Here is a 16,521-nt window from a genome sequence, read left to right on the forward strand (position 1 = left end):
ACCATACACAGGATTACAGGGCCACGTTTCACACAACTATTATATAACTATGTACAATGCTAGGGAAGTACAGTGGTGTATCACCACATTCACCCCTTGTTTAGAAGGAAGTCCGGGGTGAAAATATGGAGTAGCAAACACAGTGAACAAACAGGGAGTAATGAACAGAGTCCATCAGGAGGTTCCGTGTCGTCAGAGGTCGAGACGAATGATGGGTTTGGTCGATCTCTTTGAACGTCGGAGCTGCGGCGCTGAGGTAGTGTCCGGCGGTATCCGTGCGGTCGGTGGTGCTGGGTCGCGAGGCGGCATGACGTCCCCCACCGCTTCGGCTGGCTCGAGGCGAAACTGCGGAATGACAGCGGCTGGCACGGAATAGTAACAGGCCGAGGGATCGACGGGAGCAGAGAGGGAGCGGGGTGGAGGTTGCGGGGCGGGGGCTGCAGGGGCCCCAGAGAGGGCCAGGTCCTTGATGGAGACGGTCTCCTCACGCCCTTCGGGGTACGCTATGTACGCGTACTGTGGGTCGGCATGGAGGGGACGGACTCACTCCACCAGGGGCTCCGCCTTAGAGGTCCGCACGTGCTTGCGGAGCAGGACGTCTCCCAGGGACAGGAGCCAGGATGGAAGCGATGTCATGGATGCCGATCTACTGGAGAAGAGAAACATCCGCTCATGAGGGGTAGCATTCGTTGCAGTACACAACAGGGACCGGATGGAGTGGAGTGCGGCAGGGAGGGCCTCCTGCCACCGGGAGACTGGTAGGCCTTTGGACTTGAGGGCTAGCAGCACGGCCTTCCAAACAGTCGCGTTCTCCCTCTCCACCTGTCCGTTCCCCCGGGGGTTGTAACTGGTCATCCTGCTCGAGGCAACGCCCCTGGCGAGCAGGTACCGACGCAGCTCCTCGCTCATGAAGGAGGAGCCCCGGTCACTGTGAATGTAATTGGGATAACCGAACAGCATGAAGAGGTCGTGCAACGCTTTGATGATGGTGGCGGAGGTCGTGTCGGGGCAGGGAATGGCGAAGGGGAACCGCGAGTACTCGTCGATGACATTGAGGAAGTACGTGTTGCGATTGTGGGTGGGGAGGGGCCCTTTGAAGTCAATGCTGAGACGTTCAAAGGGGCGGGTGGCCTTGATTAGGTGCGCCTTGTCTGGCTTGTAGAATTGCGGCTTGCACTCCGCACAGACTTGGCAGTCCCTAGTCATGGCCTTGACCTCCTCGACTGAGAAGGGTTGGTTGTGGCCCTTGATGTAGTGGTAGAGCCGCCTGACGCCCGGGTGACAGAGGTCATTATGTAGTGCCCGCAGCCGGTCATCCTGTGCGTTGGCACAAGTTCTACGGGACAGGGCATCAGGAGGATCATTGAGCTTACCTGGCCAGTATAAGATAGTATAATTGTAGGTGGAGAGTTCGATCCTCCACCGTAATATCTTATCATTTTTGATTTTGCCTCATTGTTTGTTGTCGAACATGAACGCAACTGATCGTTGGTCAGTAACAAGGGTAAATGGTTTTCCAGCCAGGTAGTGCCTCCAGTGCCGGACGGCTTCCTATGGCTTGTGCCTTCTTCTCAACAGAGGAGTGGAGGATCTCGGGGCCTTAGAGTGTGCGGGAAAAGAAGGCGATGGGCCTGCCCGCCTGGTTGAGGGTGGCACCCAGGGCAAAGTCGGAGGCATCGCTCTCGACTTGGAATGGTGCAGACTCGTCTACCGCATGCATGGCGGCTTTGGCGATAGCGGTTTTTAGGAGGTGGAAGGCCTGGCAGGCCTCGGGCAGGAGGGTGAATAAGGGGGAACGGAGGAGGGGTCTTGTCAGCGTACTCGGGCACCCACTGGGCATAGTAGGCAAAGAATCCAAGGCATCGCCTCAGTTCTTTGGGGCAGGTGGGAATGGGGAGTTCGAGAAGGGGGCGCAGACGGTCGGGATCGGGGCCGAGGACACCGTTCTCCACCACGTAGCCGAGTATGGCGAGGCGGGTGGTGCCGAAAACACATTTTGCCTCGTTGTACGTGAGGTTGAGGCGTTTGGCAGTTTGGAGGAATTTAGTGAGGTTGATGTCATGGTCCTGCTGGTTGTGGCCGCAGATGGTGACGTTGTCCAGATACGGGAAGGTAGCCCGCAGTCTGTTCTGGTCCACCATTAGGTCCATCTGCCGTTGGAAGACCGAGACTCCATTGGTGACGCCAAAGGGTACCCTAAGAAAGTGGTAGAGGCGGCCATCCGCCTCGAAGGCCATGAAGTTACGGTCCTCCGGGCGGATAGGGAGCTGGTGGTAGGCGGATTTCAAGTCTATGGTGGAGAACACCCGGTACTGTGCAATCCGGTTGACCATGTCAGATATGTGGGGGAGGGGATACGCATCAAGCAGCGTGTACCGGTTGATGGTCTGACTGTAGTCAATGACCATGCGGTGTTTCTCGCTAGACTTGACTACCACCACTTGGGCTCGCCAGGGGCTGGTGCTGTGAGCAATGATCTTTTCCGAGAGAAGGCGCTTAATCTCCGCTCGAATGAATTGGCGGTCCCCGAAACTGTAACGCCGACGTTTAGTAGCCACGGGCTTGCAGTCGGGGGTGAGATTAGCAAACAGTGAAGGGGGTGGATCCTGAGCATGGAGAGACTACAGGTGGGACCCGGGGGGGGGGGGGAATCAGGGAAGAACTTTGGGTTGGTGACCGTAAGGGGGGGGAGGGTGCCGTTAAAATGCAAGGTGAGGCTGCGCAGGTGGCATTGGAAGTCCAGGCCGAGGATCGCGGCGGCGCAGAGGTGAGGGAGGACCATGAATTTGAAATCCTGGAACACCGCGCCATTCACTGAGAGGGTGACGACGCAGTAGCCCGAAATCTCGGCCGACTGGGAGTTGGAGGCCATGGAAATATGCCTGCGCGTGGGTAGTACCTTGAGGGAGCAGCGGCACACAGTGTCCAGGTGGAGGAGGCTCTCCGTGCTGCCGCTGTCGAAGAGGCAGGTAACAGTGAAACGATTTACCTGAACCTCCATGGTGGATCTGGCGAGCTGATGCGGTCGGTCCTGGTCGAGGACGATGGATGCGATGGTGGAGCTGCTGGAGAAGGGTGCCGGATCCGGGGAGCGGCCTGCGGAAGAAGGTGGCGGCGCCCAGGCATCGTAGGCTGCTGTTGGAGGCCAGGTTGCTGTCGTTGGCTGCATCTCAGTTGTTTGCAGCATTTCGGTCGAGTGCGCAGGTCCGAAAGTGACGATCGGCGGCGGGGCGGACCCGGAAGCGACGATCGGCGGCGGACTGGAAGTGACGTGCGGCGGACCGGAAGTGAAGGAAGCCGGGCCGGGGATAATCAAAGATGGCGGCACCCATGCGTCGCACATGTCGAATAGCGAGCCGGGAACGGAGGATGGCGGCACCCAGGAGTAGCAGGCCGCGGTGTTGGACCCCGAGGCAGCGGTGGAGCGGCAGACGTTTGCAAAATGGCCTTTCTTGCATAGGCTGAACAGGTAGCATCTCTAGCAGGGCAGCGTTTCCTGGGGTGTTTTGCCTGGCCACAAAAGTAACACTGGGGCCCAGGCATTATTTTTACTGCTGGTGTGGCTGGGTGGGCTGTGACTTGCCGGGGTTGTTGCTGGGAGGTAGCGGCCACGTAGGGAACGTGGGCAGGTGCATCGGAAGTTTGGGCAGGCGTGTAGGACGCATTATTGTCATAGGCTGCCTGTTGGGCCTCTGCCATAGTGACTGCCGTGTCCAGAGTCAGGGTAGTTTGTTCCAGTAGGAGTTGGCGAATTGGGACGGAAGCGATGCCGGCTACAAAGGCATCGAGCGCCAGGGCCTCAGTGATCTGCTCAGCGGAGACTGCTGGCGCGTTGCAGGTGAGCGCGAGGGCACAGAGGTCCCGAACGAACACGGATAGGGGTTCACCCGGCTGCTGGTGCCGGGAGGCGAGGCGGTGGCGGGCGTAAATAGAATTAACAGTTCGTGCATACCGGCTTTTGAGCTTCACGATGGCGTCGGCGTAGGTCGTTGTTCCCGTGATGAGGTCGAAAAGCCCGTAGTCGAGCCGTGAGCACAGGAGGTTGAGTCGGTCAGCGTCCGTTTTGGTGAAGGCGGAGGATGCTTCCAGGTAGGCCTCGAAACACCGGAGCCAGCAGGTGAAAAGGTGGTCCGCGCGTGGAGCGTGGGGGTCGAGCGAGAGCTTGTCGGGTTTAAGAGCAGCCTCCATTATAACTGTAGTGTATTAAATTGATGCGCTAAGCGTCAAGAACCACAAAGACATGTGAGACTTTAACCAAGGCTTTAATACACTACATAGGAAGCTTACCCAACACAGACGACCCCAGACAAAATGGGTCAGGTCTCAGAAGCTGGGTCGTATACCTAACTCCCGGGGAGTGGCCAAGGCGGAGCTCTCCGTGGCCAGGTCAGGTTACATACAGGTGACCGAACCTCTACAGAGCTACAGTACAATACACAGTACAATATATAGGATTACAGGGTCACGTTACACACAACTATTATATAACTTTGTACAATGCTAGGGAAGTACAGTGGTGTATCACCACAATTGCTGACCTTTCTCTCTCTGTCTCTCTCTCTCTCTCTCTCTCTCTTGCTGTCCTTTCTCCCTCTGTCTCTCTCTCTCTCTCTCTTGCTGACCTTTCTCCCTCTGTCTCTCTCTCTCTCTCTTGCTGACCTTTCTCCCTCTGTCTCTCTCTATCTCTTGCTGACCTTTCTCCCTCTGTCTCTCTCTCTCTCTCTCGCTGACCTTTCTCCCTCTGTCTCTCTCTCTCTCTCTTGCTGACCTTTCTCCCTCTGTCTCTCTCTCTCTTGCTGACCTTTCTCCCTCTGTCTCTCACTATCTCTTGCTGACCTTTCTCACTCTGTCTCTCTCTCTCTCTTGCTGACCTTTCTCCCTCTGTCTCTCTCTCTCTTGCTGACCTTCCTCCCTCAGTCTCTCTCTCTCTTGCTGACCTTTCTCACTCTGTCTCTCTCTCTCTTGCTGACCTTTAACCCTCTGTCTCTCTCTCACTCTCTTGCTGACTTTTCTCCCTCCCTCTCTCTCTCTCTTGCTGACCTTTCTCCCTCTCTCTCTCTCTCTCTCTCTTGCTCTCCTTTCTCCCTCTGTCTCTCTCTCTCTTGCTGACCTTTGTCCCTCTGTCTCTCTCTCTCTCTCTTGCTGACCTTTCTCCCTCTGTCTCTCTCTCTCTCTCTCGCTGACCTTTCTCCCTCTGTCTCTCTCTCTCTTGCTGTCCTTTCACCCTCTGTCTGTCTCTCTCTCTTGCTGACCTTTCTCCCTCTGTCTCTCTCTCTCTCTTGCTGACCTTTCTCACTCTGTCTCTCTCTCTCTCTTGCTGACCTTTCTCCCTCTCTCTCTCTCTCTCTCTTCATGACCTTTCTCCCTCTGTCTCTCTCTCTCTTGCTGACGTTTCTCCCTCTGTCTCTCTCTCTCTCGCTGACCTGTCTCTCTCTGTCTTTCTCTCTCTCTTGCTGACCTTTCTCCCTCTGTCTCTCTCTCTCTCTTGCTGACCTTTCCCCCTGTCTCTCTCTCTCTCTCTCTCTTGCTGACCTTTCTCCCTCTGTCTCTCTCTCTCTTGCTGACCTTTCTCCCTCTGTCTCTCTCTCTCTCTCGCTGACCTTTCCCCCTCTGTCTCTCTCTCTCTCTCTTGCTGACCTGTCCCCCTCTCTCTCTCTCGCTGACCTGTCTCTCTCTGTCTTTCTCTCTCTCTTGCTGACCTTTCTCCCTCTGTCTCTTTCTTTCTCTTGCTGACCTTTCTCCCTCTGTCTCTCTCTCTCTTGCTGACCTTTCTCCCTTTGTCTGTCTCTCTCTCGCTGACCTTTCCCCCTCTGTCTCTCTCTCTCTCTTGCTGACCTTTCCCCCTGTCTCTCTCTCTCTCTCTCTCTCTTGCTGACCTTTCTCCCTCTGTCTCTCTCTCTTGCTGACCTTTCTCCCTGTGTCTTTCTCTCTCTCACGCCGACTTTTCTCCCTCTGTCTCTCTCTCTCGCTGACCTTTCTCCCTCTGTCTCTCTCTCTCTCGCTCTCTCTCGCTGACCTTTCTCCCTCTGTCTCTCTGTGCCACTTCCGCTCTCTGTCCGTCTCTCTCTCCCTTGCTTTGTCACACCCTCGGACACTCATCCTCCTCCACACTCGGTCCCTCGCGCTGCCGTTACCTCCTTTATATCCTCATAGAAGAGGAAGAGAATCCGATGTTTGTCCTTCGCTTCCCACCATCCCTTCACATGGTCGTACCAGGAACCATAGCTCACTGCAACAGAGCAAGAACAGGCACAGTAAGATCCCACCGAGTTTCTCCCTGTTCCCAAAGACAAGGGGCTGGATTCTCCACACCCCAGCACCGAAATCGCGGCCGGCGCCGGAGAATCGAGTTTGACGCGTGGGGACATCGCCTCAATAATGGAGAATCCAGCCCAAGGTTCATAGCTCCTTGAAGGTGGAGTCGCAGGTGGACAGGGGGTGAAGACGGCATTCAGCATGATCGGTTTTATTGGTCAGAATATTGAATACAGGAGTTGGGATGTCTTGCTGAAGTTGTACAAGACATTGGTAAGGCCACACATGGAACACTGTTCAGTTCTGGTCACCCTGTTATAGGAAGGATATTGTTAACTCGAAAGAGTGCAGAAGAGATTTACGAGGATGCTACCAGGACTTGATGGTCTGAGTTATAAGGAGAGGCTGGATAGGCTGGGACTTCATTCCCTGTAGTGTAGGAGGCGTGGGGTGATCTTACGGAGGTCTGTAAAATAGTGAGGAGCATTGATAAGGTAGATAGTCAACATCTTTTCCCAAAGGTAAAGTAGTCTAGAACTAGAGGGCATAGGTTTAAGGCGAGAGGGGAGACATAAGAGACGAGAGGGGAAATGTCTTCACACAGAGGGTGGTGAGTATCTGCAACGGGCTGCCAGAGGCAGTGGTCGAGGCGGGTACAATATTTTCCGTTAAAAAGCAGTAAGACAGTTACACGGGCAGGGTGGGTATAGAGCGATGTGGGTCAATGCAGGCAAGTGGGACAAGCTTTGTGATAGAAACTGGGCAGCATGGACAAACTGGGCCGAAGGGCTCTTTCCACAACGCAAACATCTATCACTCGATGACAAGAACAGGGACAGTGTCGATGGAGCTTTACTCTGTATCTAACCCCGTGCTGTACCTGTCCTGGGAGTGTTTGATGGGGACAGTGTAGAGGGAGCTTTACTCTGTATCTAACCCCGTGCTGTACCTGTCCTGGGAGTGTTTGATGGGGAGAGTGTAGAAGGAGTTTTACTCTGTATCTAACCCCGTGCTGTACCTGTCCTGGGAGTGTTTGTTGGGGACAGTGTAGAGGGAGCTTTACTCTGTATCTGACCCCCGTGCTGTACCTGTCCTGGGAGTGTTGATGGGGACAGTGTAGAGGGAGCTTTACTCTGTATCTAACCCCGTGCTGTACCTGTCCTGGGAGTGTTTGATGGGGACAGTGTAGAGGGAGCTTTACTCTGTATCTAACCCCGAGCTGTACCTGTCCTGGGAGGGTTTGATAGGGACAGTGTAGAGGGAGCTTTACTCTGTATCTAACCCCGTGCTGTACCTGTCCTGGGAGTGTTTGATGGGGACAGTGTAGAGGGAGCTTTACTCTGTATGTAACCCCGAGCTGTACCTGTCCTGGGAGGGTTTGATAGGGACAGTGTGGAGGGAGCTTTACTCTGTATCTAACCCCGTGCTGTACCTGTCCTGGGAGTGTTTGATGGGGACAGTGTAGAGGGAGCTTTACTCTGTATCTAACCCCGTGCTGTACCTGTCCTGGGAGGGTTTGATGGGGACAGTGTAGAGGGAGCTTTACTCTGTATCTAACCCCGTGCTGTACCTGTCCTGCGAGTGTTTGATGGGGACAGTGTAGAGGGAGCTTTACTCTGTATCTAACCCAGTGCTGTACCTGTCCTGGGAGTGTTTGATGGGGACAGTGTAGAGGGAGCTTTACTCTGTATCTAACCCTGTGCTGTACCTGTCCTGGGAGTGGTTGATGGGGACAGTGTAGAGGGAGCTTTACTCTGTATCTACCGCCGTGCTGTACCTGTCCTGGGAGTGTTTGATGGGGACAGTGTAGGGTGAGCTTTACTCTGTATCTAACCCTGTGCTGTACCTGTCCTGGGAGTGTTTGATGGGGACAGTGTAGAGGGAGCTTTACGCTGTATCTAACGACCTGCTGTCCCTGTCTTCGGAGTGTTTGACGGGGACAGTGTAGAGGGAGCTTTACTCTGTATCTAACCCCGTACTGTACCTGTCCTGGGAGTGTTTGATGGGGACAGTGTAGAGGGAGCTTTACTCTGTATCTAACCCCGTGCTGTACCTGTCCTGGGAGTGTTTGTTTGGGACAGTGTAGAGGGAGCTTTTCTCTGTATCTAACCCCGTGCTGTACCTGGCCAGGGAATGTTTGATGGGGACAGTGTAGAGGGAGCTTTACTCAGTATCTGACCCCGTGCTTTACCTGTCCTGGGAGTGTTTGATGGGGACAGTGCAGAGGGAGCGTTACTCTGTATCTAACCCCGTGCTGTACCTGTCCTGGGAGTGTTTGAAGGGGGCAGTGTAGAGGGAGCTTTACTCTGTATCTAACCCCGTTCTGTACCTGACCTGGGAGTGTTTGATGGGGACAGTGTAGAGGGGGCTTTACTCTGTATCTAACACCCTGCTGTCCCTGTCTTGGGAGTGTTTGACGGGGACAGTGTAGAGGGAGCTTTACTCTGTATCTAACCCCGTGCTGTACCTGTCCTGGGAGTGTTTGATGGGGACAGTGTAGAGGGGGCTTTACTCTGTATCTAACACCCTGCTGTCCCTGTCTTGGGAGTGTTTGACGGGGACAGTGTAGAGGGAGCTTTACTCTGTATCTAACCCCGTGCTGTACCTGTCCTGGGAGTGTTTGATGGGGACAGTCTAGAGGGAGTTTCACTCTGTATCTAACCCTGTGCTGTACCTGTCCTGGGAATGTTTGATGCGGATAGTGCTGAGGGAGCTTTACTCTGTACCTAACCCCGTGCTGTACCTGCCCTGGGAATGTTTGATGGGGACAGTGTAGAGGGAGCTTTACTCAGTATCTGAACCCGTGCTGTACCTGTCCTGGGAGTGTTTGATGGGGACAGTGTATAGGTAGCTTTACTCTGTATCTAACCCCATGCAGTGCCGTCCTGGGAGAGTTTGATGGGGACAGTGTAGAGGGAGCTTTACTCTGTATCTAACCCCGTGCTGTACCTGTCCTGGGTGAGTTGATGGGGACAGTGTAGAGGGGGCTTTACTCTGTATCTAACACCCTGCTGTCCCTGTCTTGGGAGTGTTTGACGGGGACAGTGCCGAGGGAGCTTTACTCTGTATCTAACCCCGTGCAGTACCTCTCCTGGGCGTGTTTGATGGGGACAGTGTAGAGGGAGCTTTACTCTATATCTAACCCCGTGCAGTACCTCTCCTGGGCGTGTTTGATGGGGACAGTGTAGATGGAGCTTTACTCTGTATCTAACTCCGTGCTGTATCTGTCCTGGGAGTGTTTGATGGGGACAGTGCAGAGGGAGCTTTAATCTGTATCTAACCCCGTGTGTACCTGTCCTGGGAGTGTTTGATGGGGACAGTGTAGAGGGAGCTTTACTCTGTATCTAACCCCGTGCTGTACCTGTGCTGGGAGTGTTTGATGGGGACAGTGTAGAGGGAGCTTTACTCTGTATCTAACCCCGTGCTGTATCTGTCCTGGGAGTGTTTGATGGGGACAGTGTAGAGGGAGCTTTTCTCTGTATCCATCCCCGTGCTGTATCTGTCCTGGGAGTGTTTGATGGGGACAGTGTAGTGGGAGCTTTACTCTGTATCCAACCCTGTGCTGTACCTGTCCTGGGAGAGTTTGATGGGGACAGTGTAGAGGGAGCTTTACTCTGTATCTAACCCCGTGCTGTACCTGTCCTGGGTGTGTTTGATGGGGACAGTGTAGAGGGAGCTTTACTCTGTATCTAACCCCGTGCGGTACATGTCCTGGGAGAGGTTGATGGGGACAGTGTAGAGGGAGCTTTACTCTGTATCTAACCCCGTGCTGTACCTGTCCTGGGAGAGTTTGATGGGGACAGTGTAGAGGGAGCTTTACTCTGTCTCTAACCCCATGCTGTACCTGTCCTGGGAGTGTTTGAATGGAACAGTGTGGAGGGAGCTTTACTCTGTATCTAACCCCGTGCTGTACCTGTCCTGGGAGTGTTTGATGGGGGCAGTGTAGAGAGAGCTTTACCAGCCCTGGGAGTGTTTGATGGGGACAGTGTAGAGGGAGCTTTACTTTGTATCTAACCCCGTGATGTACCTGTCCTGGGAATGTTTGATGGGGAGAATGTAGAGGGAGCTTTACTCTGTATCTGACCCCATGCTGTGCCGTCCTGAGAGTGTTTGATGGGGACAGTGTAGAGGGAGCTTTACTCTGTATCTAACCCCGTGCTGTACCTGTCCTGGGTGTGTTGATGGGGACAGTGCAGAGGGAGATTTACTCTGTATCTATCCCCGTTCTTGACCTGACCTGGGAGAGTTTGATGGGGACAGTGTAGAGGGGGCTTTACTCTGTATCTAACACTCTGCTGTCCCTGTCTTGGGAGTGTTTGACGGGGACAGTGTCGAGGGAGCTTTACTCTGTATCTAACCCCGTGCAGTACCTGTCCTGGGCGTGTTTGATTGTGACAGTGTAGAGGGAGCTTTACTCTGTAACTAACCCCGTGCTGTATCTGTCCTGGGAGTGTTTGATGGGGACAGTGTAGGGGGAGCTTTATTCTGTATCTAACCCCGTGCTGTACCTGTCCTGGGAGTGTTTGATGGGGACAGTGTAGAGGGAGCTTTACTCTGTATCTAACACCCTGCTGTCCCTGTCTTGGGAGTGTTTGACGGGGACAGTGTAGAGGGAGCTTTAATCTGTATCTAACCCCGTGCTGTACCTGTCCTGGGAGTGTTTGATGGGGACAGTGTAGAGGGAGCTTTATTCTGTATCTAACCCCGTGCTGTACCTGTCCTGGGAGTGTTTGATGGGGACAGTGTAGAGGGAGCTTTATTCTGTATCTAACCCCGTGCTGTGCCTGTCCTGGGAGTGTTTGATTGGGACAGTGTAGAGGGAACTTTTCTCTGTATCTAACCCCGTGCTGTACCTGGCCTGGGAATGATTGATGGGGACAGATTAGAGGGAGTTTCACTCTGTATCTAACCCTGTGCTGTACCTGTCCTGGGAATGTTTGATGGGGATAGTGCTGAGGGAGCTTTACTCTGTACCTAACCCCGTGCTGTACCTGCCCTGGGAATGTTTGATGGGGACAGTGTAGAGGGAGCTTTACTCAGTATCTGACCCCGTGCTGTACCTGTCCTGAGAGTGTTTGATGGGGACAGTGTATATGTAGCTATACTCTGTATCTAACCCAATGCTGTGCCGTCCTGGGAGTGTTTGATGGAGACAGTGTAGAGGGAGCTTTACTCTGTATATAACCTCGTGCTGTACCTGTCCTGGGTGTGTTGATGGGGACAGTGTACAGGGAGCTTTACTCTGTATCTAACCCCATGCTGTACCTGTCCTGGGAGTGTTTGATGGGGACAGTGTAGAGGGGGTTTTACTCTGTATCTAACCCCGTGTTGTACCTGTCCTGGGATTGTTTGATGGGGACAATGTATAGGTAGCTTTACTCTGTATCTAACCCCATGCTGTACTGTCCAGAGAGTGTTTGATGGGGACAGTGTAGAGGGAGCTTTACTCAGTATCTGACCCTGTGCTGTACCTGTCCTGGGAGTGTTTGATGGGGACAGTGTATAGGTAGCTTTACTCTGTATCTAACCCCATGCTGTACCTGTCCTGAGAGTGTTTGATGGGGACAGTGTAGAGGGAGCTTTACTCTGTATATAACCTCGTGCTGTACCTGTCCTGGGTGTGTTGATGGGGACAGTGTACAGGGAGCTTTACTCTGTATCTAACCCCATGCTGTACCTGTCCTGGGAGTGTTTGATGGGGACAGTGTAGAGGGGGTTTTACTCTGTATCTAACCCCGTGTTGTACCTGTCCTGGGAGAGTTTGATGGGGACAGTGTAGAGGGAGCTTTACTCTATATCTAACCTTGTGCTGTACCTGGCCTGGGAATGTTTGATGGGGACAGTGTAGAGGGAGCTTTACTCTGTATCTAACCCTATGCTATACCTGTCCTGGGAATGTTTGATGGGGACAGTATATAGGTAGCTTTACTCTGCATCTAACCCCATGCTGTACCGTCCTGAGAGTGTTTGATGGGGACAGGGAAGAGGGAGCTTTACTCTGTATCTAACCCCGTGCTGTACATGTCCTGGGTGTGTTGATGGGGACAGTGCAGAGGGAGCTTTACTCTGTATCTTACCCCGTGCTGTACCTGTCCTGGGAGTGTTTGATCGGGGCAGTGTAGAGGGAGCTTTACTCAGTATATAACCCTGTGCTGTACCTGTCCTGGGAATGTTTGATGGGGATAGTGTATAGGTAGCTTTACTCTGTATCTAACCCCATGCTGTACCGTCCTGAGAGTGTTTGATGGGGACAGTGTAGAGGGAGCTTTACTCTGTATCTAACCCCGTACTGTACCTGTCCTGGGTGTGTTGATGGGGACAGTGCAGAGGGAGCTTTACTCTGTATCTAACCCCGTGCTGTACCTGTCCTGGGAGTGTTTGATGGGGGCAGTGTAGAGGGAGCTTTACTCTGTATCTAACGCCGTGCTGTACCTGTCCTGGGAGTGTTTGATGGGGACAGTGTAGAGTGAGCTTTACTCTGTATCTAACCCCGTGCTGTACCTGTCCTGGGAGTGTTTGATGGGGACAGTGTAGAGGGAGCTTTACTCTGTATCTAACCCCATGCTGTATCTGTCCTGGGAGTGTTTGATGGGGACAGTGGAGCGGGAGCTTTACTCTGTATCTAACCACGTGCTGTACCTGTCCTGGGAGTGTTTGATGGGGACAGTGTAGAGGGAGCTTTACTCTGTATCTAACCCCGTACTGTACCTGTCCTGGGAGTGTTTGATGGGGGCAGTGTAGAGGGAGCTTTACTGTGTATCTAACCCCGTGCTGTGCCAGCCCTGGGAGTGTTTGATGGGGACAATGTATAGGTAGCTTTACTCTGTATCTAACCCCATGCTGTACTGTCCTGAGAGTGTTTGATGGGGACAGTGTAGAGGGAGCTTTACTCAGTATCTGACCCCGTGCTGTACCTGTCCTGGGAGTGTTTGATGGGGACAGTGTATAGGTAGCTTTACTCTGTATCTAACCCCATGCTGTACCTGTCCTGAGAGTGTTTGATGGGGACAGTGTAGAGGGAGATTTACTCTGTATCTAACCTCGTGCTGTACCTGTCCTGGGTGTGTTGATGGGGACAGTGTTGAGGGAGCTTTACTCTGTATCTAACCCCATGCTGTACCTGTCCTGGGAGTGTTTGATGGGGACAGTGTAGAGGGGGCTTTACTCTGTATCTAACTCCGTGCTGTACCTGTCCTGGGAGAGTTTGATGGGGACAGTGTATAGGGAGATTTACTCTATACCTAACCCCGTGCTGTACCTGGCCTGGGAATGTTTGATGGGGACAGTGTAGAGGGAGCTTTACTCTGTATCTAACCCTATGCTGTACCTGTCCTGGGAATGTTTGATGGGGACAGTGTATAGGTAGCTTTACTCTGCATCTAACCCCATGCGGTACCGTCCTGAGAGTGGTTGATGGGTACAGTGTAGAGGGAGCTTTACCCTGTATCTAACCCCGTGCTGTACCTGTCCTGGGTGTGTTGATGGGGACAGTGCAGAGGGAGCTTTACTCTGTATCTTACCCCGTGCTGTACCTTTCCTGGGAGTGTTTGATGGGGGCAGTGTAGAGGGAGCTTTACTCTGCATCTAACCTCGTGCTGTACCTGTCCTGGGAGTGTTTGATGGGGACAGTGTAGAGGAGCTTTACTCTGTATCTAACCCCGTGGTGTACCTGTCCTGGGAGTGTTTGATGGGGACAGTGTAGAGGGAGCTTTACTCTGTATCTAACCCCATGCTCTACCTGTCCTAGGAGTGTTTGATGGGGACAGCGGAGCGGGAGATTTATTCTATATCTAACCCCGTACTGTACCTGTCCTGCGAGTGTTTGATGGGGGCAGTGTAGAGGGAGCTTTAACAGCCCTGGGAGTGTTTGATGGGGACAGTGTAGAGGGAGCATTACTTTGTATCTAACCCCGTGCTGTACCTGTCCTGGGAATGTTTGATGGGGACAGTGTAGAGGGAGCTTTACTCTGTATCTAACCCCATGCTGTACCTGTACTGGGAGTGTTTGATGGGGACAGTGTAGAGGGGGCTTTACTCTGTATCTAACACCCTGCTGTCCCTGTCTTGGGCGTGTTTGACGGGCACAGTGTCAAGGGAGATTTACTCTGTATCTAACCCCGTGCTGTACCTGTCCTGGGCGTGTTTGATGGGGAGTGTGTAGAGGGAGCTTTACTCTGTATCTAACCCCGTGCTGTACCTGTCCTGGGAGTGTTTGATGGGGACAGTGTAGAGGGAGCTTTACTCTGTATCTAACCCCGTGCTCTATCTATCCTGGGAGTGTTTGATGGGGACAGTGTAGAGGGAGATTTACTCTGTATCTAACCCCGTGCTGTACCTGTCCTGGGAGTGTTTGATGGGGACACTGTAGAGGGAGCTATACTCTGTATCTAACACCGTGCTGTACCTGTCCTGGGAGTGTTTGATGGGGACAGTGTAGAGGGTGCTTTACTCTGTATCTAACCCCGTGCGGTACCTATCCTGGGAGTGTTTGATGGGGACAGTGTAGAGGGACATTTACTCTGTATCTAACCACGTGCTGTACCTGTCCTGGGAGAGATTGATGGGGTCAGTGTAGAGGGAGCTTTACTCTGTATCTAAGCTCGTGCTGTACCTGTCCTGGGAGTGTTTGATGGGGACAGTGTGGAGGGAGCTTTACTCTGTATCTAACACCGTGCTGTCCCGGTCTTGGGAGTGTTTGGCGGGGACAGTGTAGAGGGAGCTTTACTCTGTATCTAACCCCGTGCTGTACCTGTCCTGGGAGTGTTTGACGGGGGCAGTGTAGAGGGAGCTTTACTGTGTATCTAACCCCGTGCTGTGCCAGCCCTGGGAGTGTTTGATGGGGACAGTGTAGAGGGAGCTTTACTTTGTATCTAACCCCGTGCTATACCTGTCCTGGGAATGTTTGATGGGGACAGTGTAGAGGGAGCTTTACTCTGTATCTAACCCTGTGCTGTACCTGTCTGGGAATGATTGATGGGGATAATGCAGAGGGAGCTTTACTCTGTACCTAACCCCGTGCTGTACCTGTCCTGGGAGTGTTTGATGGGGACAGTGTATATGTAGCTTTACTCTGTATCTAACCCCATGCAGTACTGTCCTGAGAGTGTTTGATGGGGACAGTGTAGAGGGAGCTTTACTCAGTATCTGACCCCGTGCTGTACCTGTCCTGGGAGTGTTTGATGGGGACAGTGTATACGTAGCTTTACTCTGTATCTAACCCCATGCAGTACCTGTCCTGAGAGTGTTTGATGGGGACAGTGTAGAGGGAGCTTTACCTGTATCTAACCTTGTGCTGTACCTGTCCTGGGAGTGTTTGATGGGGACAGTGTAGAGGGAGCTTTACTCTGTATCTAACCCCGTGCTGTACCTGTCCTGGGTGTGTTGATGGGGACAGTGTCGAGGGAGCTTTACTCTGTATCTAACCCCGTGCTGTACCTGTCCTGGGAGTGTTTGATGGGGGCAGTGTAGAGGGAGCTTTACTCTGTATCTAACCCCGTGCTGTGCCTGTCCTGGGAGTGTTTGACAGGGGCAGTGTAGAGGGAGCTTTACTCTGTATCTAACCCCGTGCTGTACCTGTCCTGGGAGTGTTTGATGGGGGCAGTGTAGAGGGAGCTTTACCAGCCCTGGGAGTGTTTGATGGGGACAGTGTCGAGGGAGCTTTACTTTGTATCTAACCCCGTGCTGTACCTGTCCTGGGAATGTTTGATGGGGACAGTGTAGAGGGAGCTTTACTCTGTATATAACCCTGTGCTGTACCTGTCCTGGGAATGTTTGATGGGGATAGTGCAGAGGGAGCTTTACTCTGTACCTAACCCCGTCCTATACCTGCCCTGGGAGTGTTTGATGGGGACAGGGTATACGTAGCTTTATTTTGTATCTAACCCCATGCTGTACCTGTCCTGGGAGTGTTTGATGGGGACAGTGGAGAGGGAGCTATCCTCTAGATCTTACCCCGTGCTGTACCTGTCCTGGGAGTGTTTGATGCGGACAGTGTAGTGGGAGCTTTACTCTGTATCTAACCCCGTGCTGTACCTGACCTGGGAGTGTTTGATGGGGACAGTGTAGAGGGAGCTTTCCTTTGTATCTAACCCCGTGCTGTACTTGTCCTGGGAATGTTTGATGGGGACAGTGTACTGGGAGCTTTACTCTGTATCTAACCCTGTGCTGTACCTGTCCTGGGAATGTTTGATGGGGATAGTGCAGAGGGAGCTTTACTCTGTACCTAACCCCGTGCTGTAACTGTCCTGGGTGTGTTGATGGGGACAG

At 53.1% G+C, this 16,521-nt stretch overlaps 1 protein-coding gene across 1 annotated transcript in view; it reads right to left on the reverse strand.

Moving 5' to 3' along the window:
* The window catches only part of LOC140395991 (sulfotransferase 1 family member D1-like), a 71,941-nt gene that overhangs the window by 38,549 nt on the left and 16,871 nt on the right, over positions 1-16,521 (reverse strand). Inside the window, exon 5 of the mRNA XM_072484027.1 lies at positions 6,135-6,229. Coding sequence (XP_072340128.1) covers positions 6,135-6,229 — 95 coding nt within the window. The remainder of the gene's footprint in view (positions 1-6,134; positions 6,230-16,521) is intronic.

This window comes from Scyliorhinus torazame, chromosome 19 (assembly GCF_047496885.1).
Source record: "Scyliorhinus torazame isolate Kashiwa2021f chromosome 19, sScyTor2.1, whole genome shotgun sequence".
In the NCBI taxonomy this organism is placed as follows: Eukaryota; Metazoa; Chordata; class Chondrichthyes; order Carcharhiniformes; family Scyliorhinidae; genus Scyliorhinus; species Scyliorhinus torazame.